Consider the following 27,715-nt stretch of genomic DNA (forward strand, 5'->3'; position numbering starts at 1 on the left):
TGAAGAGGTACGGTTGATGCGGAGTAGACCGGCGAGAGGATCGACGTCAAGCTCTGCTCGATTTACCAGTGAAGGCGAAGCGAGTCTTTTAAGTCAGGGTGCGTTCGTAGCACAGGGCCTGGACGGCGGATGTGAATGAAAGTGTATCCCGCACCAAAAAGATAAGGACCAGCGGCGACGACCAACCCTGTCGCGTTCGACCTCCCGCGAAGAACCAATGACCCATATCAGGCCGATCAAGCCCTGCTTTAGTTGGACTAGTCGCGCGGCCCATGCGATTCCACTTCGCGGCAAGCTAGGCTGTCTCGGCGTGCTGCGCGTGAAGGTGACCGGCCGCTTCCCTCAGCCTAAGCCTGGGGAACGTAGAGTGAAGTCCCGGGCACGGCAGCTCGCCTTTCGCGACACCTCATCTTGGCGCATACACATGCTTTTCCCCCTCGAAGCCACGCCAGCCCTGGCGTATCAGGGCGGACGCGCTATTCGGAGGTCGCCGGCCGGCGCCCGCAGCCACGCCCTGTGGAAGTCGCCTCTTGTCCGCGGGTATCTAGGACCGAATCTCTGTTATCGTAGCTGACGAGACGCACACCACGGGCGCACCTCGTCGATTGCAAATGGAATCTTGTCAATCTTCGGAATGGGTCGCTCGTGTTGGAAATAAAGGTGGAGCTAGTCCATGCAACGGTTGACGGAGACTCGCCTAGTCGCGTTAATGAAGTTCTGATAGCACCAAGTGGAGTCCTTGGAATGCCGTCAGCCTTCCACTGCCTGCAGCGCTGTTCCGCCTGCATATGTCGTCTGCCTTCGTCCTCCATTGCGCAACACGACCATCCATATTGACGTTGGTGACACCCGTGTCATCGTTGGGTCGCTTCTCCTCACATGCAGGAGCGAACCCGGCAGCCAGGGCATTGGGGATAAACTGCATGGGGTCGCAAATATATCGCAAGGAGCCCCTTGCCCAACATTCACCAACAAACGGCTTTCTACACACCACCTCCGGGGAACAAACACATCGCTTGCTATACATACGACCTTGCATGAACGCTACGAGTACACTAATTGGCACGTTCCTTCTGCTGGGGTAGTCTACGCCCACGGCAAACACTCGCCGCCATCACGACCCAATAAATACTAATCGAGGATGCTTAGCCTACTTGTTTGTTCTTCCTACCTCGAACACCACCATCTCGAAGACTAATCTCAAGAGTCGTACACGAACGACGTGGCTACACCAATCGCCCTGCAGCCCTAGACCATGCCACCACGATACCTCGCCTCGCAGCATCTCAAAAGCAATTACGCGCCTTCTGGCCTTGTGGGACTCCACTGGGCCACATCTAGAACGCCCCGATCTCAGGTTTCATGGCGCTTGATGCGGTTTGCCATGCTATCCGCGCCGCAGTCGTGCTGTCGCCGGATCTGGTGTAACAATCAATCCACATGGAGTATTTCGAGCGCGGATTAACACGGCTTTCCCGATGCGCCACGGGCCGTGGTCCATCTGAAACTCGCCGCGGGGATCTATGAGGATAGATATTGTCGCAAGGCTTCCTACTTTGCATAGGCCTGCTGTGGAGATTGTTGACGGCCTGATCGATGTCCTGTGTCAACGTCGCCTGACCGGAACCGAGCATCTCGGCGTTCGCAGACTGCGATTCAAGCTGACTACATCGCCATGAAGAGAGCTGAGTATCCAGACGCCACAACAACAAGCACAACGATTGTTGTGACCGATATGCACTACGTGAGCTGAACGACGGCGCGGGGATCGTCGCCTCGCTTCTAGCGCTGCCCAGGTGCCATGTGGCTACCCCTTGCGCTAGCAACATGTATTGGCTGCTAGGGGAAATGCAATATGCATCTTGCTCTTTAGAGCGCCTCGCTCACCTGGCATAGGAGACGTCACGATATAGCATTGTTCGGAAACGACAAGCTTAATAAGCTGGCTAACCAATCGCTCTATCCGTATTTCACGGCTACACGATTTCCGTGTTGTTGGATCTTCCGTTTAGCGGCCTGAAATTGAGTCACCTTACATACCAATCGCAGTGTCGGGAACGACAAACCACCCTCCAGCTCAGTTTAATCCTCGTCGTTGCCCAAGGCATTCCATACACCGTTGATACCTGGGTAGCCATCGGGCTGCTGGTGTCGCATTCATCGACTGTAGCGCGGCCTAGAGCTGGACTAAGCAGACCTAGTAGGACTGATCATCGCATCCCGGAGTAAACACGAGCGCGGAGAGTTTGAAATGAGGGGATGACGAATATAGAGTTTGCGGAGTAAATCCTACGCCGTCGTCATACTCGAGTGCGATCGCGCCGTTGGTCCGCTCCGTATACACCTGCCGTATGGTCGCCTAGCTGGGCTGACCGCATTGGCGACTTTAGACACAATAATCTAAGCAAATTCTATGAGAGTATCCACGAAGACTACGGTCACTGCAATGGCATACAAACCACATACCGCGAAGCGCTTCAGCTCCATACCTATGCCGCGTCTCCGTAACAAATCTTCGTAGCCTTCTCCATGTCCACCACCCCATCCTCATCCATAATCTCCTCCGCCCTCAAATAAAACAATGACCACGTCTCATTCAACTCCCCCTCCTGCATATGAACCTGAAACATCAGCGCATCCCGATACCTAATCCGCCACTCATACCACGTCTTCGCTTTTGGCGGAAGCACCCATTCGTGATTCGGTCCCAAGCGCATAGTCCTCTCACAGTACGTATAGGCCAGGAGAGTTTCATCCTTGGCACTACGTGCATCGGCGACGAACATGATATTTTGGTTTATGAAGTTTACGCTGTATTGGTTGTGTAAGAGCCAGTCTTTGCATTCTGCTGTGGAGGTGAAGGGGGAGGGGAAGGAGGGGCTGGAGGGCTTTTTGGTGTAGTCGGTGCGGACCTTGGGACTGGCTTTGGAGGAGGCGATGTAGAAGGGGGAGAAGTCGGAGGGCATGTTGTGGGTGGCTTTGTGGACGAACTGGACAGGTTGTTAGTTTTGTGAGAGGGGTGGGGTTGAGAAGAGGTAAGTCTTGCAGGCTTCGCTTCCTCAGCGATGCAGAATAGCATCACGCCTGTCATCTTGAGGAATGATGTAGTTTCCTGGCTTGTTTGGAGTGAGACCGCCGGTGTCAGGCACTACCTGCTTAGGTAGGTAAGGATGAGGATGTGACTGTGGCTGGCCTTGAGCATGTGAGCGGCCGTGCTGTCACAAATTCTTAAGGGACGCAAGACTCATAACGATGCTGACAACGGGGCGTAAACTTAGATCTAAATCCTTCATAGAGCGTTGGTTGAGATGCATCTAAAGAACCGCCATTGGTCGGGTGCCTTTAGGATGTGGGGTCGTGATGACGTACAGGCAGTACATGGACGCCTAAAACGCATTTCAACGATCAAAGTCACCGGGACGGTGTAAGCATGTGATGTGTGTCTGGTATCGAATGGAATGAGATTATAACTACAGACTTCGGGAATCAGGAAAATTCTGAAGCAAAATTGAAGCTGCAGTAACCTGACCGTCGTTATCGAAAGTAACATGTCAACCTAGACAGACCACCTTCTGCATCTCTACCTCCTACAACCCGTCTCCTCCCAGATTCTACCTCCACCAAAGTAACTCGCAGTCCATTCAACGCCCCCAGTTCCCCCTATACAGTCCATCCAGGGCATCGTTCAAGGCGTTCAAGTCATCCCAGTCACCACTCAGTCTCCCATCCGCACTTATACCTTGAACCTTCCCATTCTTCAGATCCTTCTTAGCTTTGAAAATGATTACAGACAAGACGATAACGACGATCACCACGGCCAGAATGATAGTGAAGCAGCAGCAGGCGTCTTCCTCAGAATTCAGCTTCCGCTTCGGCGTCGTGATTGCAGTGCTGCGCGTATGGGCTGGGGCCTCGGCCGCTGGTATGCGGGTTGTGCGTTGGACCTCTGCGGTGTTTGATTGCAGCGAGGAGAGAGCGATGTTCGTAGTGTTGTTAGCGTTCACCATGTACGATGCGGCTTCGATGTCGTAGTTTGGGTCGCTGGGTGCGGAATGGTGGTGTGATGAATGGTGGGCGTCGGGGAAATGGGCGGGCGGAGGGGAGTGGATGTGATCGGGAGTGTTGTGTGTTGGTGGATGGGAAGCGGTACTGCAGAAGTTGTCTGATGCAGTATATGCCGCAGGCTCATGCGTAGAATAAGAAGGTGGGCAGTCGAACGACTGATCGTATGACGTGAAGGTGTTGTCGTCGGACATGGCTGCTTTGAACTCAATTGTTTTGTGTGAAGGCTGTTTTGAATTTTGTAAGAAGTGTTGTAGTGGAGGAATTGTGAGGGAAGAAAGCAGTCTTAAAGTATTTGAGATCTTGCTCATAGTGGGTTCTACCGTACATTGTAATAGCGAACCACGGGTCTACGATCATGAGTCGTCCACTCCAAACATCAGCATTACCGCCAACAATAATCTGAGCAGATTACACCGACCTCACAAAACTTAGGCAGACGCGCAATGACCGCCATCCACTCTGAGGTCGGCACCAGTCATGAATCGACTCCCTTCTGCTAACAAGAACACTGCTGGTGCTTTGAAGTCATCCGGTACTCCAAGCTTCCCAAGTAGTGCGCCAGCCATCCACGTCTTCTCTACATCTGGGTCTGCTGCGAGAAGTTCGTCGGTCATTGCAGTGCGGATGTACTGCCAATGCGATCAGTATGATGTCTAGATAGTGGGATGCGAATAGACTTACACCTGGCGAAAGCGTGTTCACCCGAATACCGTACTGGCCCCATTCTTGCGCTAGCGAGCGACACATTTGGTGTACAGCTGATTTGCTGGCGTTGTAGGCTGTGCATGTAAGACCCTGAGATTATTGTTAGATCCACCAAATGCTTCAAGACGGAGGCAATATACACACCCTATTGGCGACCTGACCCGACATACTAGCGATGAGCACGATAGAGCCACCGGTGCCCTTGTCCTTCAGTATCCTCGCCGCTCTCTTGACCGATATGAACGCTCCAACAACGTTCACTCGTAGCATGCGCTCAAAGTCTGATGCTTCGTAGTCGAGCGCTGGCACTCTTTGTTGGATACCTGCGCATGCGACCATGCCGTTGAGTGGCGCGCCTTGCTCATCAGCCTCGCGTGATATCTCATCAAGGACTTGGGTGACTTCCGCTTCGCTAGTAACGTCGCATCGACGGTATGTAGCTGTGGTGCCGAGTTGCTTAGCAAGCTTCGTCAAGGCTTGCCATTCTGTGTCGCTTGGCTCTGGAAGGATGTCTAGGCAGGCTGCATGTCCGCCTGCTTCCACGACAGCGAATGCGAGGGTAATTCCGAGTCCGCGACCACCTCCTGTGATGGCGATTGTCTTCCCAGCGAGAGAGAAGAGTGCCGGTGTTTGCGAGGTTGATGTTTGAGTTGTGGATGAGGCAAGAGCGCTAGTGACCGTATTGATGGCTGATGGGCTCATTTTGCTTCCTGGGACGTCAGAATCTCCTAAAGATCAAGGAATGGTGTACGAGAGGGTCTGAATGCAAAGTGTTGAAGAACGACGACGCAAGCAGTTTCCATGTATACCGAAGCTCATGGAATATATGGACGCGCATTTTCTCCACATTCGACATGAAAGCCGCATATGTGGAACTGATTCGCTGGAATTTCATCGTCGCAGCTCGAGCGAGGCACGTATGTGGATGGACGTTGGTGTTGGCAGCTTGGGGTGGGACCGGAGTCTGCACAGGGTTCAAGCGGTTTCCCAGTTGATCAAACGAGCAATCTTAACCTCTGCCAAGAGAAACATCCTCGTTCCAGGTACTGTTTAGCTGCGCATGTGGCTACCGCATCAGGAAAGATGATGTCGAGAGATGTCGCCAACTCTGATTGTTTCTGGTAAAGTTTGTGCTTGGAATGCTCGAACCCAGCAGGTAAAACATACAGGTACCCGTGCTCTTGTCTGGCGCCTTCTCCTACTGACCCATCGGAAAGATGATTAGCACAAGGGATCCACTCCATCAATCAGGCAACTTCGAAAGAACCATCGATTACAGCTGTGCGACGGTGCCCTACCATGCGCGTTGCATGCCGAAGCCACCGCCTTAGGCGACTTCCCGACCACCATGGATCGCTTGTTAATTACTGACAGGCCGTACAAAATCTAGCGGGGTTGTCGTACCCTGCAAGCTCACCACCCGAAACCACCAAGTTGGGCAACTTCTGGCAAAACCATCGATCACGGCTGCCCTTTCGTGCCCTTTCCACGCGACGCCTACAGATCCACCCAATGACCGTCCAACGCCGTCGTGCCCTCTGTGCCCCCTCATGCACGCCACCGGAACCCTCGAACTACCCTCTACAGTAACTTCCAGCCCACCCATCGATTCCCTCGGAGCACGTACATCTGCACATGTCTGTTTCAAGACACCGCCGCAGGAAACACGCATTGTAGCGTCGTACGTCCAGGCGGTGAGGTGGTTCACGAGACCTTTCGATTGAGGCTGAATGACGTCGTTTGCTCCGCCCGCGCATGAGCTTATCGAGCGCGTCCACCGCTTCCACCGCTCCCACGATGTACACAGACTTCCTCTGCCAGCATGATCCCTTTACCCTAGATCTCCTTTTGCCTGTCTCTCTGTGTATTTCCTTCCTGCGCGTTTAGTCCTGCATTTCCAGCGTCTAGCTTTCAGCGTGTCGAGTCATGTCTTTCCTCCAGCAAATCCGCAACACGACGCGGCGCTTCCGCCGCACCCAGCTGCACAACATCGAGACGATAAAATCGCAACCTTTGGCTGAACTATCTGGTTCGCTAGGCGATCTAGGCACACTGCTCCCGCTCATGACAACTCTGGTCCTGACAAACTCGATATCGCTCCCCTCAACCCTCCTCTTCACCGGCGCAGCAAATGTACTCACAGGCCTCGCCTTCGGCATCCCACTACCCGTGCAACCGATGAAAGCCATCGCAGCAGTAGCAATCGCACGCCAATTCACGCTGGAACAGAATGCAGCTGCAGGGCTAGTGGTCGCGGGCCTAGTCGGTGTGTTCAGCATCACAGGATTAATTAACTGGGCGAATCGCGTTACACCCATTCCAGTGGTAAAAGGTATTCAAGTCGGAGCAGGCCTATCGCTATGCTTAAGCACAGGGACCAAACTTCTTTCCTCGCTTACCTGGACGGGACCATGGTGGGGCGACAACCTCTTCATAGCCATCGCAGCAGTCACCCTCTTACTATGCACATTCCCCTACCCCCGCGTACCCTACGCGATGATAATCTTCCTAATCGGCATATTCCTCTCCTTCGCATCCCCAACCAACGACGAAGTCTCCGTCCCACACGCCGCAATACCCATCCTGCATCCCTCAGCCAAAGATTTCCTCGAAGCAACAACAACAGCGTCGCTAGGCCAACTCCCGCTCACCTTACTCAACTCCGTCATCGCCGCCTCAGCACTCTCATCTGACCTCCTACCCTCACCACCTTACCCCGCCGCCCCCACGGTAACAGAACTAGGCATCTCAGTCGCAGCTATCAATCTACTCGGCTGCTGGTTCGGCGCCATGCCCGCGTGCCACGGGTCCGGTGGACTGGCCGGCCAGTTCCGATTCGGTGCTAGGAGCGGGAGCAGTATAATTTTCCTGGGGGCAGTCAAGTTCATGCTCGGGCTTATTGCGTTTTGGAAAGCGGATGCGATTATCAGCACGTTACATGATATACCCAAAGCGCTCTTGGGCGTGCTGGTTCTGGCTGCGGGCGTGGAACTAGCGAAGGTGGGGGAGAGTATTAATACCGATGCCCGCGATTTGAGGGTGCTGGAAAGGGATATGACGTGGGATGGCAAGCGGGTCAAGGAGTTGGATGAAAGGGAGAGGAAGGAGAGGTGGATGGTTATGCTTGTTACGGTGGCGGCGTTGCTGACGTTTAAGAATGATGCAGTGGGTTTTGTGAGCGGGTTGGCGTGGCATTGGGGGTTTGTGGCTGCGCGGCGGATTGAGATGGGCAGGGCTGAGGAGCCGGTTTGGAGGAGCGTGGGGAGTGAGAGGGGGGAGAGGGCGGGGCTGTTGGCGCATAGTGAGAGTGATACTGTTGCGTAGATGGGGGTAGTTGTCACATCAGAGTGGTGGCTAGATGCCGCTGGTCTTCATAACATGATATACATGGCATTTCAGAAGTCTCACAACCATAAACACTTCCAGTAAAAACCATCAAGTTCAACATTCTAGTCATATCAACGTAATGGTACGCAAGCTGGCAAGCGGACCATTGTTGGATTAGGTGAGGTTGTATGTACATACATGTAAGAAACAAAACATGCTTGATAAGATATGTGCTCAGCGCTTGAGCGTATGAGAAACAGTAGATCTAAGTCTTGAGAAAAGGTATAGAAAACATCGCACCAAAACATGTATACAACTAATATGTCGTCATGCAGCGAGAACGCCCATAAAAAAACGAAAGTACGAAAAGCAGTAAAGCAGAGTCATAAAGGACGATTATGCTTTTTCTGAGATCTCGGTTGCGTGCTGCGGCGGTGTGGCAGTTCCGGTGATGGAAGCGTACCGCGCGGTCTCGGTGTTCTTCTCGGCGTGTTGCTCGGTGTTGGAGTTGAGGCTACTGCCAACGTGCGAGGGCTGGTCGAGGTGCTGTTCCTTGACGGCGCCGGCGTGGGCACCGACTTCCTTCTTGTTCTTCTTCTCCTTCTTGGGCTTGGGCATGCGGAGGAGGTAGTAGAAGGCGAGGGCGGCGACGATGTTGAAGATGACGTAGACCCAGAGGATACTGCGAGGTTGAGTTAGTAACAGGTTCGAAAGGGAGGATGTGGATCGGAGTGACTTACCCAAAGTTGCGCCAAGCGTCGCCGTAGTCGGAAGAGATGCTGCGGAGGAAAACATTGGTGTCCTCGATAGCGCAGAAGTTGCAGTCGGTCATGGCCTCGGGGTTGGTCATCTTACCACCGGCAGATGCTTTCCAGGCCTCGATGTATTGACCGCAGGTTTCGCCTTCGCGAGGGTCAAAGTGGATCAACTCGTTCTGCGCGCACTGCACATTGGCGTTGGCCAGGCCGACAGACAGCAATCCAGACACCATGTACGTAAAGGGCGAGACACGGTACATGAAGATCCAGAAGCGGGGGAAGGTGGAAGGCTGGGCAAGGACACCACAGAAGATCAAGCAGAGCGAGAACATCAAGTTGGCAATGTTGCCACCAGTCTCAGCGGAGTCGATACCAGCAATGACCATGTGTGTGAATGTCGACGTGAAGATCAGGAACATCCAGACGAAGAGGAAGAATTGGAAACCACGGTAGGTGACCTTGTCAGTTTGCGCTGCGTTGTTGTACAGGCCAATGGGGTAGTACCAGCAGAAGTAGATGATGACGGCCATGAGCGAGTTCCATGGGAGCTCGACAGCGATGTTGGAGATCATGAAGGCCTTCCAAGAGTAGGTCTTACTGGGGCGTTCGCGGACCTCGTACAGAGCACGCTGAGTGACGAAGTGAGGCATGATCTGTTGGACCAATTGACCGAAGATTGTCAGCAACATGAAGATACCGAACATTTGGTTCTGGAGACCAGTCTGCGTGTTGGGCATCTGGAAGAGGGAGAAACCGATGAAGAGGGCCGAGAGCGTGCAGAGGAAGGTCTTGGAGTAGATGTACGAGGGTGTGCGCCAGTACTGGGTCCAGACACGGGACATGGTCTCACGAAGTTGAACCATAAAGGGTGCGGCGAACTCGCGGTAAGCAGCCTTGTCCTCTCGCTTCTGAGCAGACATGGTGCGTTGAAGAGCCTCAGCTTGGCCGCGTTCGGACTTGAGTTCGGCGAGATGGCGCTTGACCTCACGGTACTCGGCGGAGTCGCGCCAGGTCTGGTGCCAGTCGATGTCTGTGTGCGAACCGGGAGCGGCACCAATGACTTCCAACATCCATTCAGCAGGGTTGGCGGCAGGCGGGCAAGGAGGACCACCGTTGCGAACAAAGTAGTCGACGAGGACGTGCGAGTTTTCACCGACATCTCCATAGTAGACAGTGCGTCCACCACGGGCCAAGAAGAGAAGACGATCGAAACGTTGGAACAACATGGCACTAGGCTGGTGGATGGTGCAGAGAATAGCCTGACCGTTCTTCTTCAACTTGTCCAAGAGATCGAGAATAGCCCAAGAGGTTTGCGAGTCGAGTCCAGAGGTGGGTTCGTCCAAGAAGAGAAGAAGAGCGGGCTTAGCAGCCAGCTCCACACCGATAGTAAGACGCTTGCGCTGCTCAACATTGAGACCTTCACCGGGGACACCGACGATGGCATCAGCGTATTCAGTCATCTCCAGAAGCTTGATGACCTCCTCGACGTATTCGACCTTCTCTTGACGAGAGACGTGTGCGGGTTGACGGAGGACGGCGGAGAAGGTGAGGGCTTCACGGACGGTCGAGGTGGAGAGATGGAGATCTTGCTGCTGAGCGTAACCTGAATGCGAAGTTAGTGTGTGTTCCGAATGTTAGCGATAGTAGGGAGACATACCTGTCTTGCGCTGGAAAGAGTCGTCACGAGGCTTGCCATCGACCAGCATCTGACCGGTAATGACACCCATAGTAGTACGTGTAGCCAAGCAATCCAAGAGAGTCGTTTTACCAGCACCAGAGACACCCATAAGCGCAGTCAAAGTACCCGGCTTGACCCATCCATCAACGTGGTCGAGGATACGGCGAGGCTCCTTCTTGATAGTAATATCGTAGCAGACGTCTTCCCACTGGAAGATGGCGGTTTGGCGTTCGATGATGGCGATGTCGTCGGAGCTGTTCTGAACAGAGGCATTGCGTGCAGGTTGAGCGGCTTCCAGATCCTCTTCGGACTTGCTCTTGGGCGCAGGGAGCTTGTGGCTACGCTGGAAGACAAGGACTTCGCCCTTGGACTTCTTGGCGGTGATGAACTCAGTACCAGCGAGGTAGACACCCATGAGACCGAACATGAAGACCCACATGATGCCGAAGTTGCGCCACTTGTTCTTTGCGTAGTAGTTGAAGGCCGAGTTGATGTAAGCATCACCACTAACGAATGGCTGTCCGGGAACAGAGCCGATGGTCCTGCAAGCTTGTTGAACACCAGAAACGTCTTCGTAGCCGGGGCCGAAAGGAATGAACTCGTTGCACTCAAATTGCCTGTTGTGGAACTCGTTGACCATGAGAGCCTCGAAACCGTAACTGACAGGGTTGATGTAGCGGATCCACTTGGACCAGCCCAGCATGTAGCTGGGAGGGATAGCGAAACCAGTGTACATGACGAGACCCAGGATGAGGATGGCAGCGGGTGCGAGAGCCTGGACAAGAGAGCGGGACAGAGAGGCGATGGAACGGAAGAACATAGACATGACGAGCGTCAATGTGAAGGAGATGAGGACGAAGAAGAAGAAGTTGCCGGGCTCTCGTCGGAGGTTCGTCATGAAGTACAGGACCAGGTTGAAGGTGATGGAGTTGACAATCTTGTATGGCATGTCGGTCAACATACTGGCAAAGGCTTCAGCGGACGGGTGGTACAAGGCGTAACGAGAGTGCTTTTCAACAATGGGACGTTGAGCGTAAAGGGTCAGAATCTCGAGGGCGGAACCGAAAGCGTTCATCAGGATGGCGAAGAAGAGAAGGGCGGATCGAGAGTAAAAACTGGAAGTGGTAGGCTGGAGGTTGTAGAAGACGGACGAGATGACAAGACCCATGATGGAGTTGGCGATGAGTTGCGTGATGGTGATACTGGGGTCAGCCTTCAAGCGAACGAAGCCTCGCCACAAGCAAAGCTTAACCTGCTGCATGTAAGAGAGAGTGTATGGGGACTTCTCGCGCTGACCCTTGGCCTTCTGCAGCTGGCGCGATTCCTTGAAGCGCTGGCCAGCCTCGCCACCAATGGGGTACTTTTGCTCGTAGGCTTCGATCTCTTGCAGGAGAGCTGCTCGCTCTGCGGACTCGGCCCAGCGCTGCGCGAACTCATCCGGAGTGCGTGGGACACGGTTCTCGAAGCCCTCGCGAACAATACGCTCCAAAGGACTGGTCATGGAAGTCAAGAAATCGGCATCGGTCTGACGGTCAGGGCAGAGGAAACCCATGTTGACGAAGAAGGCCTTCGCGTCGGTGGTCTTTCCGAAGAAGATTTGGCGACCCTCGTAGAGCACAAGTACCTTGTCGAAGAGGTCGTAGGCAGCCTGAGGTGCCTGGTAGATGGCGACACAGGCGGTGGTGCCGTTGATCTCAGTCTCCATGCGGAGGGTCTTGCAGAACTCGATGGCGTTGGCGGAATCAAGACCACGGGTGGAGTTGTCCCACGCTTGCAGTGGCGCTCTGCTGAGGGAGGCTTCGGCGATGGTAACACGCTTCCGCTCTCCACCAGAGACACCACGAAGGAAGTCGTTACCGACGCGAGTGTTGACGGTGTGAGAAATTCCATACAAGGCCATGATGACATCGCGCTGGTGCTCGGCGTACTGCTTTACACTGACGCCGCCTGGAATGTTCCTTGGCCGACGAGCTTGAGCAGCAAAGTAAAGAGTCTCTCCAACAGTCATCATGGGGAAATGAACATCGACTTCGGCAGTGTAGATGGCTTCACCGCGGTAGTTCTTGTTCATGAGCTCTGGGCTGACACCCTGGTAGTTGATGTGCGAGCTTGAGTCGACGACAAAGCCGTGCGTCTCTCCAGTAATAGTCTTGAGGAAAGTCGAGCAACCAGATCCAGGAGGTCCAAGAACGACCAACATCTCGCCAGCCTCGACCAAACCATCACAGTGCTGCAAAATGTCGATCTTGCGGCCCTTGTCACCCATGATCTTCTTGACAAGCGCAGGTCCATCTAACCACACGTTGCCAACAGTCTTTTGGTAATCGGTGTCGGTTCCGAAACCGTGGACGTTGAGATCGCGGAAAGATACACCCGCAGTTCGTGTAGGAGGCGCATTCTCGTCATTCAGCTGTAGGTTCAGCATAGCCTTGGTCCATGCTCGTGCGTTGAAGTGCTCGCCATGGGGGTCCAGAGCGGAATTGGGTGCCGCGTTGAAGGGATTTTGGTTTGCTGCAGATTGTTGACTCTGCGAGGTAAGTCTGCGGGCCAATTGGTGAACGGCCTCTTCTCTCCGAGCAGCCTCGGCGATTTCGTCGGCGTCATGTGTGTTGTAAGATCCATCCTTGCGGTCGGTGTGGTTGTTGTGACTTTGTGGCGAGCCCTCGACAGCTGCTATTGTGGATGCATCTGACTCTGCTTGCTCGTTGTCGTTGTAGTGGGAAGGCTGTCTGCCGCCCATCTCTGGTGGTGGAACGCCGCCGGATACAGCCTCGCGGTCCATGTTGGTTGTGAAATTGCCGACTAGACTCATGGTGGGCGAGATATCGCCACTTGGGGGCAGAGATTAGTCAGGCGAAGGAGAAATGCAAAGAGGGACAGGTATTAAAAGGTAGTAGAGTGTGTATGGCAGGGACAACAAGGCCAGGCCGGGGGGATGAGGTAGATGATAATAAAGGTAGCAGCAGCTACTGCTAATGAGGACCCAGGCGCCGCCCCAGTAAAGGATTTGGTCCAGCGGGCGGCGGACTGACGGCTTGGCTGGCGAGCACCAGCGCGCCGGATGGCCTGCCTGCCCGTCTCCGGTTCGCTTGCATCGAGTGCGCTAGTGTCACGCCTCGGATACGGCGTGGATACGGTATCCAGAAGGTCCAACAGCCAATCACGACTAGCACACTACGGCCACGCGATTTCGACTCATTCTACATCCACCACTGTCGTTTCGCGAAGAACGGTCCGAACAAAGTTACGTCCGTCGTCGTCGATCGCCGTTCGGCCATGCGGCTTTGAATGCTCTCTCTGGTAACCACAGTGGTGGAACCTGCATCGCCCACGGAGTACTGTACACTGTCCTCTGTACACAGCACCATATCCGAGCTAGTTCGTCCGACCAACGCCCGCGGCTGCCCCTAAGCCTTGGCCAAGCTCACATGCAGCCCATTTGCCCTCTGCGATAAGCGAAAGAGAAAGCGAATCCCGCCAAACCCTAGAGAAAAAGAACGTCTTACAGTCGACTGTCTCAGGCAATCGAGGGCTGCACACGCCATCGCAACACTGCTCGCAACCGACAGAAACAAACACATCAACACTGTACCTCATCTTGACGTCGTGCATCTCCGTTTCCCCTGCGCATGCTTGCATACCGCGCCAATCAAACGCACCCCGGTACGCCCCTCCCAAACGAAAGAGCCCCAGACCCCTCCCTCGCACAAGCACAGCGGACGAAAATCGCAGATCGCGAGATTCAGGGTGAAGGCAGAGTGGATCCAGCCCCCGGAGTGGTTGCGTGGCCATCTGCTCGGTGTTGGCTCTGCATCCGGTTCGACCTGCCGTTTCGTGGTGTTGTGGTGGCTTTTCAAGGTTGCCCGGGTGTTTGTGCTTGCACCATCTTTCTAGCGCGATTCGGCGGCGGATGTAGCGCCTTCCGTGGGACCGGAAGACGTTCAGCCCTACCCTGACACCTGCCATGTGCGCGGCACGGTGCTGGTTCAAAAGGCTTCCGGGTCCCGTTGCTTCTCGATACTGATTCTGGATTCTCCACTGCTGACTGCCGCTGCTTATCGTCGTGCCGCTCGAGAGGGTCTGTGAGATCGTTGGTCCCCGGGATACGGCGAGGATAGCGGATCTTGGCCTTCCCGATCGCCGGTTGGTCTGTTGACATATACCTCAAATGCGCGCGCGGTATGTTGTTGGTATGTACTGCTGACTGTGCGCGCTTTTTCGAGCTCGTTGTATGCCGTTTAAACGGTGTGCGTCTTACGACTGCTTTGTGCCGGTCAGCGTTGGCATGTTACGCCCCGGTAATATTATGCCACTCACAGTCATCTAGGCAGTCATCAAGCCATCGATCGAGCTACTGGACTTGCGATAGGTTCAGTCAGTACTTGGCCTCTTATCTGCAGACGTCGGGTATTCCTCAACCATCTGACGATTTCATTCCAGCACGGCGTCAGGCAGTGATTCAACATTGTCAGTGTGGCCAGCCGTTGCCCAACTTATCGCGAATACAACAAGATGGCCAAGAGTGCGACACTGGAGCCTATATAACAGTAGCAACCTTACTCAGGCGTTCATTAATTCCCACCGGTCTCATGCTGTGCAGCCCGTCGAGACCGCTACCGAAGAATTGATATGGCGATATTCTTACCCGAACCGCTGAGTGCATCTCGACAGGCAGCGAATGCAGGATCAACCCGCCGTATGTGTCCAAGACTACCGGGACGTGAGGAATCTATATACGTCGTAGCATTCAAAGTCGGGGACATGAAGGGGTCCGGCTTACTATTGCGTCTTCCCTCCGCACAGATCCGTCGGCCCGATTGCCTTCCAGATATATCTCTAACGTTGCGGGACGGCCTGGGGTAGTGCTGATGAGCTTATCGAGACAACCGGCCACACGTTTGAGTAATGGGCGTGTCGTTCTTTCCAATGTTCATTATTTCATGATTTCTTGAAGGAAATTGAGTGTAGAACACATGACGTAAATGTGCACAGTACATCCATCCATAGATCTAAAAGAAATCGACTTACACACAATCTCCCCAACCCATTTCCCATCTCACAACTTCCCCTTCTCTTTCTCCTTCCCCTCCCCCTTCTTCTCCGCCAGCGGCCTCAAAATACACTGCTGAGTCATACTAGCCACACACCTCCCCCCCTCATCCCACACCCAACCCTCGCCAAAACTCCTGCCCTCCCCCGCAACCTTACACCTCAACTCCCTCAGCAACCACCCCTCATCCAGTTTTAACTCTTCCGTATCCACAAAGAGCCTTAAGGAGAAATCCAAACTAGACACCGCACTCGCGTCCCCAAACCACATATGATTGAACGACAGGGGTAAGAACGCAATGCCTAGATCCATGAGGAAGGTCAGGGAAGTCATGTTATCGGTAGCGGTGGGAAGATGTTCTCGGCTGCGGATCCAGTCCGCGGTGCTGCGCTCCGATGGCGCGAGCGCGTCTTGGGTGTGCGGTGCTGAGGCGGCGATGCCGTAGAGGTTCTGGGTGAAGACGCTGTCGGGGACGAGGCGTTGGTCGTAGAAGTGCGAGATTAGGTTGAAGCTCTTTTCGTGGGCTTGCTTTAGCTTGAGCGGGACGGTGCCTTTCTCCACGAGCGAGGTGAAGGCTGAGGCGGGCGTGGGGCAGTCACGCCAGTCGGGGTGGGTGTGCGTTTGGGAGTAGGATAGCAGCGATGTGGGCGAACTGATTATGAAATCGGCGGTTGCGAGGAGGCATATTCTGCTTTCTTCTTTTTGGCCTTCTTTGGGAGTGGTCGTTTGGCTTACTTCGACCTGGCGCGTTGCAAAGGTCCGGGTTTGGCGTACTACTCGTACGCTGGCGCGGAGGGGTCGGTCGGTGTATGCTGGGCCTAGATAGTTTCCTTGAAGGGAGTAGAGGTTGTAGCCATCTGGTACCGTGAGACACGCTGCTTTGCATGCTACGGCGATGGTGTAGCCGCCGTATGCAATGTCCAGGGGATTTCCCATTTTCTGTGGTAGGTTGATCATTTCGAACTCATTCTCGCCTGTTTGGCGTAGGGCTAGTTGCTCCATGAAGGGCTTTTGTGGGGGGTTGGGTTGGTTGGTCATCTTGGTAGGATGGAGAGGTTTGACGTGTGTTGGGTGTGGCGAAAGTGTCAGATTGGTGTTTGAAGGGTTAGCAGGCAACGCTGATCAAGTGCGTTGATTTTAAGATGGCGGATCTCTAATGATGAAGCTTTTGATCGATGTATATATGTTATTGGGGATGTTGCGGCCGTTGCGGCCGTTACGGATGGAAGTCATGCCGCTAGCGTGCTGCACCAATCATCTAACCTCGGCAGGACTTCCCGCTGGTAAGCAGCCCCTCACCCAGATCAAGGTATCGTTGCGAAGTGCTCTTCAGCAGCAGTGACTTGGTGTAGGTAGGGAGAAAGTCTTGAATAATATGTTGATCAGTTGATAATATACAACATGCAGTTACCCTACATCACCAAATCCTCTTAGCAACCATCGCATACCGACTGACATGCCCAAAACTCGTCCCCCTCTCCCTTTCTTCCTGCTCCTTTTTTCTACCCTTCTCATCTCTCTCCCTCAATCTCTTCAGCGTCTCAGGATCATCGTCGTAAATCACCTTTCTCTTCTCCTCGTCTACATCAACAACGCCCCATCCCCCGATTCTCTTACCACCAGTCTCCACATTCATCTTCTCTCGTTCCTGCATACCGTGGTACCGTTTGCGGCTTACAGATAGGAGGAGCATGCCGAGAATGAGTTTGAAAGCGAGGAAGATAAGGTAGCCGACGAGGAAGACGATGAGCATGGTTGAGCCGGCGATGAGGTCGTCGAGGGTGTAGGAGAGGGGGTTGTACCAGGCTTGGGAGGGAATGCCAGCGCCGAAGGAGGAGCGGCCTAGGGCGCGGCGGAAGACGTGGTCGATGTGAGCTAGTGCTGCGGTCGTTGTGGGAGAGGAGGTCGGGTCGGAAGAGAGGGATGTTGATGTGGTGTGGAGAGGTGGCGGCATGTGCATCGCGATGAACATGTGATAGGTTTGGATGGCAGCACGTATGAAAAGACAGGATAGTGGTATGACTGGTAGTCCAAGACGTCGTGTCAAGTCTGCATCAGCAAAGGCCTGTGAAGTGTTAGCTGGCAAAGTATATTAGCCTTACACGGCTTACATTAGAATAGTAGTCCTTTGCCAGAACGTCGAAAAACTTGCTATACACCTCTGGTTTGTACTGGTTGAACTTGGTGATGTACGCATGCTTCAGCCAGTCGACAAACATCTCACTGCCCAAGACCAGCAGGAAAGGATTGAGTACCTGTGCGATGTACTTTGGAAAGATGGTGAAACTCATAGGTATGATACTCGTAGCCTTGAACGCGGTCGCAGAAGACGCATTGGCAGATCCAGTGAACATGGCCGTCCAAGATGTGTCACTGCTTTGGATACTCAAGCCACCCACTTCAACCACGTTGCGCATTGCGATGATGAGAAGCATGAGCCAAAGCTGGAAGCGCTCTACGATGTCTGCACAGGTAATCTGGAATAGGTTCTCCTTTTCAAACTTCTTGAACACCGTACCCTTGATTTCGACGAATTGATTGGACATCAAGAGCGTCAGTAGTGCGTTGGAATAGGAGTTGACGGCCACGTTCAGCGTTATCACTTGGTAGAACAGCGCTGTAGCGTGGGCGACCGTGTATACCAGTGCAAGTGCGAACATTCCAAATGGACGGAGGACTTTACTTCTGCCGTCGGGATTACGGTCCAGCGTCTCGCGAGAAAACAGACATTCCAGCACATCCTGGCCGACAGCTGAGAGCAGGCGATCACAGACCTCGAGGACGTTGTAGATGACATAGAGCTTGATGGCTGACTGTCCGCGAATGCCATGGTACATGCGACTGGCATCGAAACGCATCAGAACGAAGCAGCTGGCAATGACCAGTAGACCTTTCAATATGTCTGCTTTGTGGCTTGGTTGTAGTGTAGAAGGCGTGGACTTGGTACGGCGGTGACGGAATCGGGAGTTTCGAGGCCGGCGCGCTCTGAGCTCGTTCATGTCTGGGAACTTGAAAGTCGTAGACATCTGAGGGTTCTGCCTAGCTGTGGTATTGGCTGAGGGAACGGCAGAGGATGATGGCTTCCGCGACATGGACGGGGGTACTTCCTCAGCGGGTGTTGGTAAAGGCGTAGGGCCTTCGGTCTGCTTCCTGCGCTGCCAAAGACGAGGAAGGCCATCGTACACGAAAGCCCAAAGATCGCGAAACTCCTTCACGATGACCGAGCCCCACCATTTGACCAGAATGGCAATGGCGAGCAGGAAGCGGAGGGGCAGAATCGTCAAGACGTGCATCCATGCATCCAGACAAGCCAGCGCTCCAAACCCAAGTATGCCCTCGATCTTCAGCGGTATCCTCAGGAAGTTGAGCAAGCGCTCGTACTTTATCTCGGATGTTTCGTAGGGAAAGTCTGTCGTCGCTGGGCGGTATATGTACAACGGGGAGGGACGGCTCGCGGAGAGTTCTAGAGAAAGAAAGGTAGGCATCGACATTGGCGGCAGCGGTAGAGCGATTGGTGTTGGGGAAACCTGCTCACGTATCTCGCGAGCCTCCTTGTGTCGGTCGTGGCCCTTGGACGTGCCATCTCTGTGGTCCAGACTCAATGGCGGAGGAATATGCCTGCCATGCCTCCGATCTTCTGTCTCTTGTGTCTGGTTATGTGTTCGGGAGCGCGACCTTGACGTGGTCCTTCGTGGGAGCGAGGGCGTAGTGACGGATCGTGAGGAAAGCACCGGGCGGCCGTTGCGCAATTCGGTTGCAGGTGTCTTGATCAGGACGACTTCCTTCTCTCGCGGCCCGTCCCGCCCTCTTGAGCCCTTCTCTCTCCTCGAATCACCATTCAGCTCCACTGGCCGCTCCAGCACAACACCCAAGAGCTTATTGCTGCCCTGGCCATCGCCATCTTCCAGCGGTGTGGCGTCCTCCAGCTCATCTTCGAGAATCGGTGTGGCTGCTCGGACAGGTATGCTCGCAGGCTCGCTCGTGAGTTCCTGGATCTGGCGGGGACTGAGCTTGAGAATCTTCTCGTGCTCCGACACGCTGCTCCTCCGCCGCCCATCTCCAGGCCGCTTGATAGGCCGTATCTTCTCGCTGGTGTCGGAGAGAATGGCCTCTTCGTGCACGCTGGGCCTCCTGCTCGGCGCACTGGAGCTGATTGCGCTATTTGGCTCGGCTTTGGCGCCATTCGTCATGTTCTGCAGCGGTTCCTCGCTTTTGGCTTCATGGGCGCGGCGGCCACTCGGAGGTGCCACATCGTCCGGTTCGGGCGTCGAGGAAGGCGTGGGGAGCTGGCCCGTCGTATGCGATTCACCGTATATCCGTGTTTCTGCCCCGTTCATGGCGTGAGGGGCTCAATTTGCTGGTTGAGTGCATCGTGTATTGCTCAAAGTGGTGCTGGGCAGTCGCGACGTGTTAAGGTTCCTCGGAAGCAGACCCCCGGCCAACACCACCAACCTCGTACCATCAACAACACATTTAGGTGAAAGAATCCAACAAGCGGTTTTCGCAATCTACGAAACGATGCGCGACAATATTCGTGGGCGTCCTCTATCTTTCACGATTCGTTTCTACATACAGGTGACTTATTGGAATCGACACATGCTTTCGCCTGTCTGCAAGATGGTGACATCGTTCCAGAGAAGAGCGCGACATCGACAACCTAGAAAAGGTCTTTCTCTGCCAATAGTACTAGCACTTCCTTTATGCCCAATACCTTATGCTAACTAAAGCTGTGTGGCAATAGCCGCCGTTCCAGTTATGATATATACCACAGACGGCTGTGGCGTGCATGTCGCTTAGTTTGCACTGTTGTCTGTGGTGGCATGCAGGCATGATTGGGCAGGTGGCCATGCCAAGCGATATCAGTATGCCTCGCACAGCTTTACGAAACGATGCAACCTACAAGTATCGTCTTTCCCGCTCATATCTCCTTTCAAAACAGAAAGTGTAGTTAGTAGTTGACCTCAAACCTTCCAAGGTTTGAAGTAGCTAAGATGGGATTTTCAACTGTAGCCCTTATCTTCTTCATTTCTATTCTTGTTACTGTGTTCATCTTTTCTGTAGCTGCGATTATACGATGGCGCCAACGTCTCTCTCGAAGAAAGAACTGGCTATGTGTCGAAAATGCGACAGTCGCAAATAATGGAAAGTACATGCAGGAGCGAACAAAAAAGGCCAATCTGTACCCAAAGCTTCTCCAAGAGCCAGACGCAGACTCGTATCTGGAATTCCTGCGGTATCACGAACGTAAGCACCCCCTGTCGCGGACGATATCGTGGAGTACTGACAATATCATTATCAGTGCATCACAACGGACAACCTCTAGCTGTTTATCCTATCGGATATGGAAGCGGATCAAGAACATCCAGACGCAACAGACATATAGAGAATGGTGTCAACCCTTGGGATCTCGAATACGAGCCGAACCCCGTCATTTTTGCTCATCTAGCAAAACGACCACCATCATTGCATTCCGTCCTTCCGGAGCACGCCGAGACGACGATTGGAGCGCATATGGATGACAGCGAAAGCACTGGGACTTCGTCGCTCGCAGGGTCATCCTCTTCCTCACTCGACAATACAACTAGTTTGAGTAGCCTCTCAGACCTGAACTTGAGTCGAACTTCAGAAGACAATGGTGTTGTAAGCCTGATCGAGAAAGACCAAGATAACGATGCCCACCAGTGAGTATTTCTGGCATGACTTTGGCTGGACAGGAACTCATATAGATAGGCACAGTCTTCCATGGTTGCCCAGTGATAACGGAATGATTCCAGAACCATATGTTACGATACCAAGTAACCATGACGAGGCTCTCGAGGTGCTTACTGCAACGAGATCTGCCGCAACTACGCCCAACCAAGAACACGAACATACAAGCGTGGAAGGGAATACGCTTTGTCCTGAGCTTGCATTTGCAATGAGATCCTCGCCATTTGTCCTGCAATCACCACAAAGGAACACCGAAGACTGGGTCAGACTGCCGTACCCATGTCCAGACTGTCCTAAAGTATTCCGCACATCAGGCCTCCGAAGGTACTTGGGGTTTACCCATGCCCGCCCCCTTATTGGACTGCTTCACTAATCTATTCGAAGAAACCACTACAACCGTACACACAACCTCCGCTACACATGCGATCTATGTCAGGACATCTCTTTCGGTCTAGCTGCGGATCTAAAACGTCATAAACGACAAGTACACCAACAACTTCTCGGCGGCGACGAGACGTATCACTGCACCATCCCTGGTTGCTTGACACCTGACAAGATTTACAGACGGAAAGACAACTTCAACAGACACATGAGACGATGTCGCAAACGGATTGGGAAAGGCAAGGGAAAAGAGCGTGCGGAATGTGAAATCAAGGAGGAATGAGACAAGCAACCATTGCACGGCTCTTGTGAGCAGCATAGAGATCTGTCGCAGTCCATTGCTCCTTAGCCAGCATTACACTCGAAGAATGTAGTCCAGTAGAAGCGCATATGAAGAGTAGGAATATGGGTATTTAACGTTTCGCGCACAATTATCGAATACAACATCCATCCCCAGCATAACCTCCACTCATAAGATCTCATAGCGGCGACAGCAGCGGCGGCACATAGCGTTGCCCATAGCCCATGCATTCAGCGTCCCGACATCTCTATACCCACACATCCAAATGTACAACAGCGCGACCTTTCTCTTCGGGAAGAGGAAAAAGTCGACGCCTCATCTGTCCCTTCTCTTCTCTTGCCTTCCGCAATCTATACCCTAATCTCGTTCTTCGCTCGTTGTGCTTACGGGGCAACAGCTGCCCCATGTGTCCTTCGATCTCTCTTATGGAAAAATAACAAATGCCTACAACGCCCGTTTCGCGCACACCTCTTTTTTCTCAGGGTGGTGGAACTATGCAACTTCGATGCGGTCGGATAAGGAGAGGAAGCGATGATCATAATGTTCCAGGCGTCATCGCTGAAGATGTAGGAGGGACTGGCATGTGTGAAGTCCAAGACAACACGCCAGAAAACGCCGGGCAGGAGAGAAGAAATCGGCCTCGGAAAAGAAAGTCTCCTGGGAAGACATCATCTACGGCAAGGGAACTCGTTGGAAGAAAGGGCGTGTTGTGTGGGCGTGACGTGAAAGAAGGCAGGTGGGCGGAAAAAGGTGTGGAAAGGAGAGCAGGCATCTCAAGTATTGCTGATGATGACTCTGGCGCCTTCTTTACCCAGCACACCCCTCTCTTTCGCCTTGGGACTCCTGTCCCGGCCCTTTTTACGACTGAGGAAGCCGAGCATTCCGGAGGGTTTCTCAGCTTGGGCATCTTTCTGTACGAGGGCGGAACTTTGGTTAGCCATCTCAGTCCAAGAACCGGTCTCGTTGAGAACTACCTGTACGCCTCCGCTGGTGCTGATGCTGCGTTGCGAGCCTCGCTGGCGGTTGTTCATCGGGCGGGAGAAGGAGGGAGTGGGGACTTCGGAGCCGTCGTTGGGGAAGTAGTCGACGTGCTCGCCGCGTTGCGAGGTGGGTGAGCCGGTGTTGGCGGTCTGGTTCAGTATGTTGGTTGCGAGGGGAGGGCTGCCGTTGGGAGATTGCGTCGATCGGCCAGTAGCGGCGGAGCGTGTGGGATGGAGTTCTGCGTCCTGGGGATTGTTCGCAACTGGGCGACCCCAGGGATCTACTGATGGAGTGGGAGGTTGGTCCGGTGCGCTTTGATTGCTCGTCCTTGAGCCGCCGACGGAATCTTGAGGATCTACGACTGCGACGGCGGCAGGCGTTCGTTGGTCACCAGCGGTGGTGTAGTTGAAGGGCTCGAAGAGGGTCTCAATCATCCTGTGCAGCTCTTCAGCCCTGATCTCCTGCTCGGTGGCATCGTCCTTGAGCGCCTCTCTAGGCTTCTGTCTCCGCGCTCTTGCCTCAAGCGGTGCTTCTTCCAACAACAGCTCCTCCAGATCGTAGGTGGCATCGAAGTTGGTCTTGTCGCTCGACGGGATAAAGACGGGCGGGATCTCTTTGCGCTCTAACGCGATGAAATCGATGGGACGGAAGAAGGGGTTGTCGGTGAAGGACTCAAATCCGATGGCGCCGATGCGCTTTGACCTGTTCTTCTCCAAAAGCGAGCTGATGGCATGTAGACAGGGCATGGATACGGGCGGACTGGTAACGGGGTATGTGGGCTCTCCCTTGGAGATCTTGGCGGCGAGAGAGTCGTGGCTGCTAGCCTCGAAGGGTCGCTTGTTGTAGATGCACTCGTAGAAGAGCACGCCCAGTGACCACCAGTCGACCTCGCACGAGTATCCTTTGCCTTCGTAGACCTCGGGCGCGAGATAGGCGAGCGTGCCGGACTTGCTCGTCAGCGGCTTGGTGGGGACAAAGTCGGAAGCGACGTTCTGGGCATGTTAATAATGGCTGGAGACATGATGAGGACCGAGCTTACGAAATCTGCCAGATGGACATGACCTTCGGAATCCAACAGCACGTTGTCTGGCTTGATATCCCTGTGCACGATGCCCTGCTGGTGGATGTAGCGCACAGCGCAGCCTAGCTGGGCTATCCAGAAGCGCACAGCCTCCTCTGTAAATGTCTTTCGCGAGATGTGGAAGCGCAGGTCACCGCCATTCATTAGATCGACCACGATATATCTGCCCTTGTCAGCCGCGTGCTAACTCATCGCTGGTAGGTATGACGTACAGGTATTCGATGTCCTGGAAACTGTAGCGCAAGTTGCAGAGGAAGGGGTGGTTCAGGTGCTCGAGCATGCGCCGCTCGCGAATGATGTTGCGGACGCTTTCCGAGCGTACGACTGTGACACGACGTCAGCTCGAGTAGGGCTGGGAGGATGCACAGGGCATGGAGACGAACCTTCATCTTTGCGTATGTACTTGAGCGCAAAGGTGAGACCCGTGTCTTTGCGCTCGACAATGCGCACCTTGCCGAATGCGCCCTTGCCGACGACTCGCAGCAGCCGGAAGTGGTTGAGGTTTACTGATGGTGTTAGTCTTGGTGGTCCATGGATGCTCTTCGACGCCCTTCTCTTAAGCCAGACGATGGCACGCACCTTGGTCGGTAAAGACGACGGGCTTGCCGTTGCTCTGACCCATTGGATGCTTCTATGGCAGACTGCCTGGAGAGTGGAATGCGTGTCTAGTAATGCATCAGGCGACTGGGAAAGCTGGCCGGGGGGATCGGGTGGGGACGGGGCCGTGGTTGCGGGCGGCGGTGAGGGATGGCAGGCTTGGGCGGGCGGGTAGTCGGGGATTATTAAGGCAGAAGCAACAGGTGTCGGACTCGTGATGGCAGTGAGCAGCACGTCGAAAGGAGGGCCCGACAGGATTGAAGAGGCACGTTTCGCAGGCGTGGCCCTTAGCGTCGGCAGGAACTAGCATGGGTAACACGTTTGAGTCGCATCCTTGCTTTCACACGAGTGGCTATCAAAGGCGACCGAACCCCCCCAGAGCTAAGCGTCGACGCTCCCTAGAGTCATGGCGTGCCAGCCACACCACAACGCCTGGCCGCACGATAATCGAGCGCCATGGCATGTCTAGATTTAGGGCTGCCCATATTGGGGTACAGCTGCAGCACGCAACATCCCCCCCCTCGTCTGCCATGTGCAATCCACCGGCCTCCCACGCGGAGCTGTCACGGGACGGGCACTCTATCTGAGCCCAAGGTTTCCGGGGTGGAGCGAGACGGACGTCGTCGTCTTGCTCTGCTCCCGTCTGATCTGCACTACCTAGCTAAGCTCGGACACGTGCTGAAACACATCTTCAACCACAAGGACGCAGCGCAGTCATAGCACGCGATGCATTTGTCCGGCGTTCGTGACAATTTCCTTCTGCAACCATCTCGTCGACGCTGGCAGCAAACGGCCTTCTCGCCGATGTTAGCCTGTCTACAGCCTTCATCGTCGTTGACAGACCCCAGAGCCCTCGCGGAGCCGGCGCCGATTGGCGTCTCCTAGTTTCTTCTTTCTAGACCCGCTTTCTTCTACTAGGTAACAACGTAGAACCGTGCCACGGGCGACCACCTCTGCCTCCAGCCAGCTGCGGGTACTCAAGCCGCCGAGTCCACTCCACGTCAAGCGGAATTGCTTTGGCATCCTTCGCGCAGCCTCGACGAAAAGCCCAAGAGAACAAACAGTCGCCAAGCTCATCAGATATGTGCACCCTAGCAATGCAGGCGGGGAATAGCACGAGCCAGTGCTCACATGCAGACCTCGACGAAGAGCGGCGGCGCATTGTATAAACTTTCAAATCTCTCCTCTATGCCCTAGGCGTAATAGTCTTGGCGGCCCCTCGCGCCTTCTCCGGGACTAACTCTCACTTCTCACTCCTCGCGACGAACACCACGGCCTCACTGTCATGGCATTCTTGTTCTCGGGACCTTCTGAGTCGACATGCATAAATCCCTGTCCACCACCGCTCCGGCCCGAACAGTTCCTCCCACTGACATAATGTTGCACGACACCTCATCAACCGTGGCACAGACAACAGACCCTTTCGCGGATGCACTCCGCTGCAGTTGCACGTGTCTGTTCGCGTGCGCGTAAGGACAAAGTTTCGGCTGACTACACCCACACCAGGCTAAAGAGGTCGCGTTCTAGAAGACTTCCGCTTCCTCCGAACGTGCAGCAGTGTGGACACAACCACGCGGCTACTGCGTGCTTCATGCAGCCAGGTGGGTTTCTTCAGCCTCGTCAGTCCCTATTGCTGCAGTGCGCCCACCCTAGTGCTGTCTCCAAATCACCTTTGGATCCGGCTACAGTTGTGGCTCATTTCCCTAGACGCATACACCTCGTGTCGGTACCTTAATGCCAGGGCAACCCTTCGGACGCCCGTCCTGCTTGCATGCGGCACAGCAAACTCCTGACGCAGCCCCCTATGCGTTGGCAGCCAATCTTCGAGCAACGGTATTCTACCCACAGCTTCCCCGTTCCCAAGGCCTTGTTGCTGGTTTCACACCCGCGATGGAGTCCAATGTCTATCCAGTCAGTGGTGTTACGGCTATCGATCGCTGCTATCCAGTGTCTTGGGTGTCAGCCCTACAGAAATGCGCTCGGGCGGCACAACCAACTCGAATACCATGAACATCAGGATCACGATGAGCTACCTCCTCTGCGACTCTCGCTTAACACAAGGATCCATTAATCTGCAACAGGCGGGCGTCAAGAGCCCCTTGGTGGTCCCCCGTTGCCTTCATTGGCTGGATCGACATCCCGCAATGCTAACTACCGAATGCATCACATCCGGAAACTCCAGTCTCGTACTAGCGCTATTATGCATCTCACGACCACCCACAGGATGTGATGCACTTATCTTCGACATTCCAGCTGAGCTCGCCCTGCGAGCAGTGCTTTTGCCTATTGTTAGCGCCATCGGAACCAGAGCCTGTTGACACGGACTACATATAAGAGTGTGTGGCGTTTGAATAACGTCCCGCACAGAGTGGTCCTGCAGTGTCTGGACTCATGCCACGGATGAGATGCTGGAAGCCTTCTCCCCAGAACCAAATTTGGGGAGTCGATTATGTCGCCATTAACGTGGCTGAAAAGCCTGACGAAAACTGTCTTTACATCCCTACATCGCTTAGGTGCAATACCTCCACTTCATGCACGTCAGCTATGGATATCCCAGCACGTACGATTTCGGAGGGGTTGCAGATGAATTCCTGTACCACAATAGTATGCATAGTCTAGCACGGGAAAAATCGTGCTGATCGCTGTATTGACGGGCAAAAGAATCGATGATTGTGGCTTGCATATACCCCGGAAAACTGCCAGAAAAGAGTCGAGGCCGGTATTGAAGGAATGATCGCCCATACCCTGTCCATATTCTCATAAGTGGAGCACACCGCCAACGTGATCACGAGTACACCATGCAAGGGAAAGATTGGACAGATCTCTGCAGCTTGTACCGGGGTGGAGCATGTAGATCAAGGAATTAACGTAGGCTTCTACAGTCTATCACCAGGTGATTAGTCTTCCCCTTGAATAGGGAGCGATCTATTCTCGTCCCGACAACGATCCGCCACCATACGGCATCGCATTTTGAGCAATACATCGAGGTCAAAAGGGTCTTCAACGACTTGCTGTAAATAACTATGGGCAACCACTTTGATAGCCTTGTAACAGTTACCTAAGAATCTAGAACACGCTCGCA

General features: G+C 54.1%; 7 protein-coding genes across 7 annotated transcripts; all 7 read right to left on the bottom strand.

Moving 5' to 3' along the window:
• Positions 1-2,489: 2,489 nt before the first annotated feature.
• On the bottom strand, positions 2,490-3,091 carry J4E87_008955 (uncharacterized protein; the record flags this gene model as incomplete). Its single annotated transcript, XM_049380538.1, has 2 exons — positions 2,490-2,990; positions 3,083-3,091. 2 exons carry the CDS (start codon positions 3,089-3,091, stop codon positions 2,490-2,492), a joined length of 510 nt encoding a protein of 169 aa, XP_049229813.1.
• Positions 3,092-3,641: 550 nt separating this feature from the next.
• Positions 3,642-4,256, bottom strand: J4E87_008956 (uncharacterized protein; the record flags this gene model as incomplete). Its single annotated transcript, XM_049380539.1, has 1 exon — positions 3,642-4,256. One exon carries the CDS (start codon positions 4,254-4,256, stop codon positions 3,642-3,644), a length of 615 nt encoding a protein of 204 aa, XP_049229814.1.
• Positions 4,257-4,493: 237 nt separating this feature from the next.
• On the bottom strand, positions 4,494-5,472 carry J4E87_008957 (uncharacterized protein; the record flags this gene model as incomplete). The annotated part of the gene is made up of 3 exons (XM_049380540.1): positions 4,494-4,694; positions 4,747-4,860; positions 4,915-5,472. The coding sequence occupies 3 exons, from the start codon at positions 5,470-5,472 to the stop codon at positions 4,494-4,496; spliced, it is 873 nt and encodes a 290-aa protein (XP_049229815.1).
• A 3,021-nt stretch (positions 5,473-8,493) lies between these two features.
• J4E87_008958 (uncharacterized protein) lies at positions 8,494-13,345 on the bottom strand (the record flags this gene model as incomplete). The annotated part of the gene is made up of 3 exons (XM_049380541.1): positions 8,494-8,779; positions 8,838-10,458; positions 10,513-13,345. 3 exons carry the CDS (start codon positions 13,343-13,345, stop codon positions 8,494-8,496), a joined length of 4,740 nt encoding a protein of 1,579 aa, XP_049229816.1.
• A 2,244-nt stretch (positions 13,346-15,589) lies between these two features.
• J4E87_008959 (uncharacterized protein) lies at positions 15,590-16,621 on the bottom strand (the record flags this gene model as incomplete). The annotated part of the gene is made up of 1 exon (XM_049380542.1): positions 15,590-16,621. One exon carries the CDS (start codon positions 16,619-16,621, stop codon positions 15,590-15,592), a length of 1,032 nt encoding a protein of 343 aa, XP_049229817.1.
• Positions 16,622-17,000: 379 nt separating this feature from the next.
• J4E87_008960 (uncharacterized protein) lies at positions 17,001-19,920 on the bottom strand (the record flags this gene model as incomplete). The annotated part of the gene is made up of 2 exons (XM_049380543.1): positions 17,001-17,648; positions 17,695-19,920. 2 exons carry the CDS (start codon positions 19,918-19,920, stop codon positions 17,001-17,003), a joined length of 2,874 nt encoding a protein of 957 aa, XP_049229818.1.
• A 2,827-nt stretch (positions 19,921-22,747) lies between these two features.
• J4E87_008961 (uncharacterized protein) lies at positions 22,748-24,658 on the bottom strand (the record flags this gene model as incomplete). Its single annotated transcript, XM_049380544.1, has 5 exons — positions 22,748-23,947; positions 23,995-24,199; positions 24,249-24,360; positions 24,420-24,542; positions 24,616-24,658. 5 exons carry the CDS (start codon positions 24,656-24,658, stop codon positions 22,748-22,750), a joined length of 1,683 nt encoding a protein of 560 aa, XP_049229819.1.
• Between the last annotated feature and the right edge of the window lie 3,057 nt (positions 24,659-27,715).

The sequence above is a fragment of the Alternaria ethzedia genome, assembly GCF_023757985.1.
Source record: "Alternaria ethzedia strain BMP 0044 chromosome Unknown scaffold_30, whole genome shotgun sequence".
NCBI lineage: Eukaryota > Fungi > Ascomycota > Dothideomycetes > Pleosporales > Pleosporaceae > Alternaria > Alternaria ethzedia.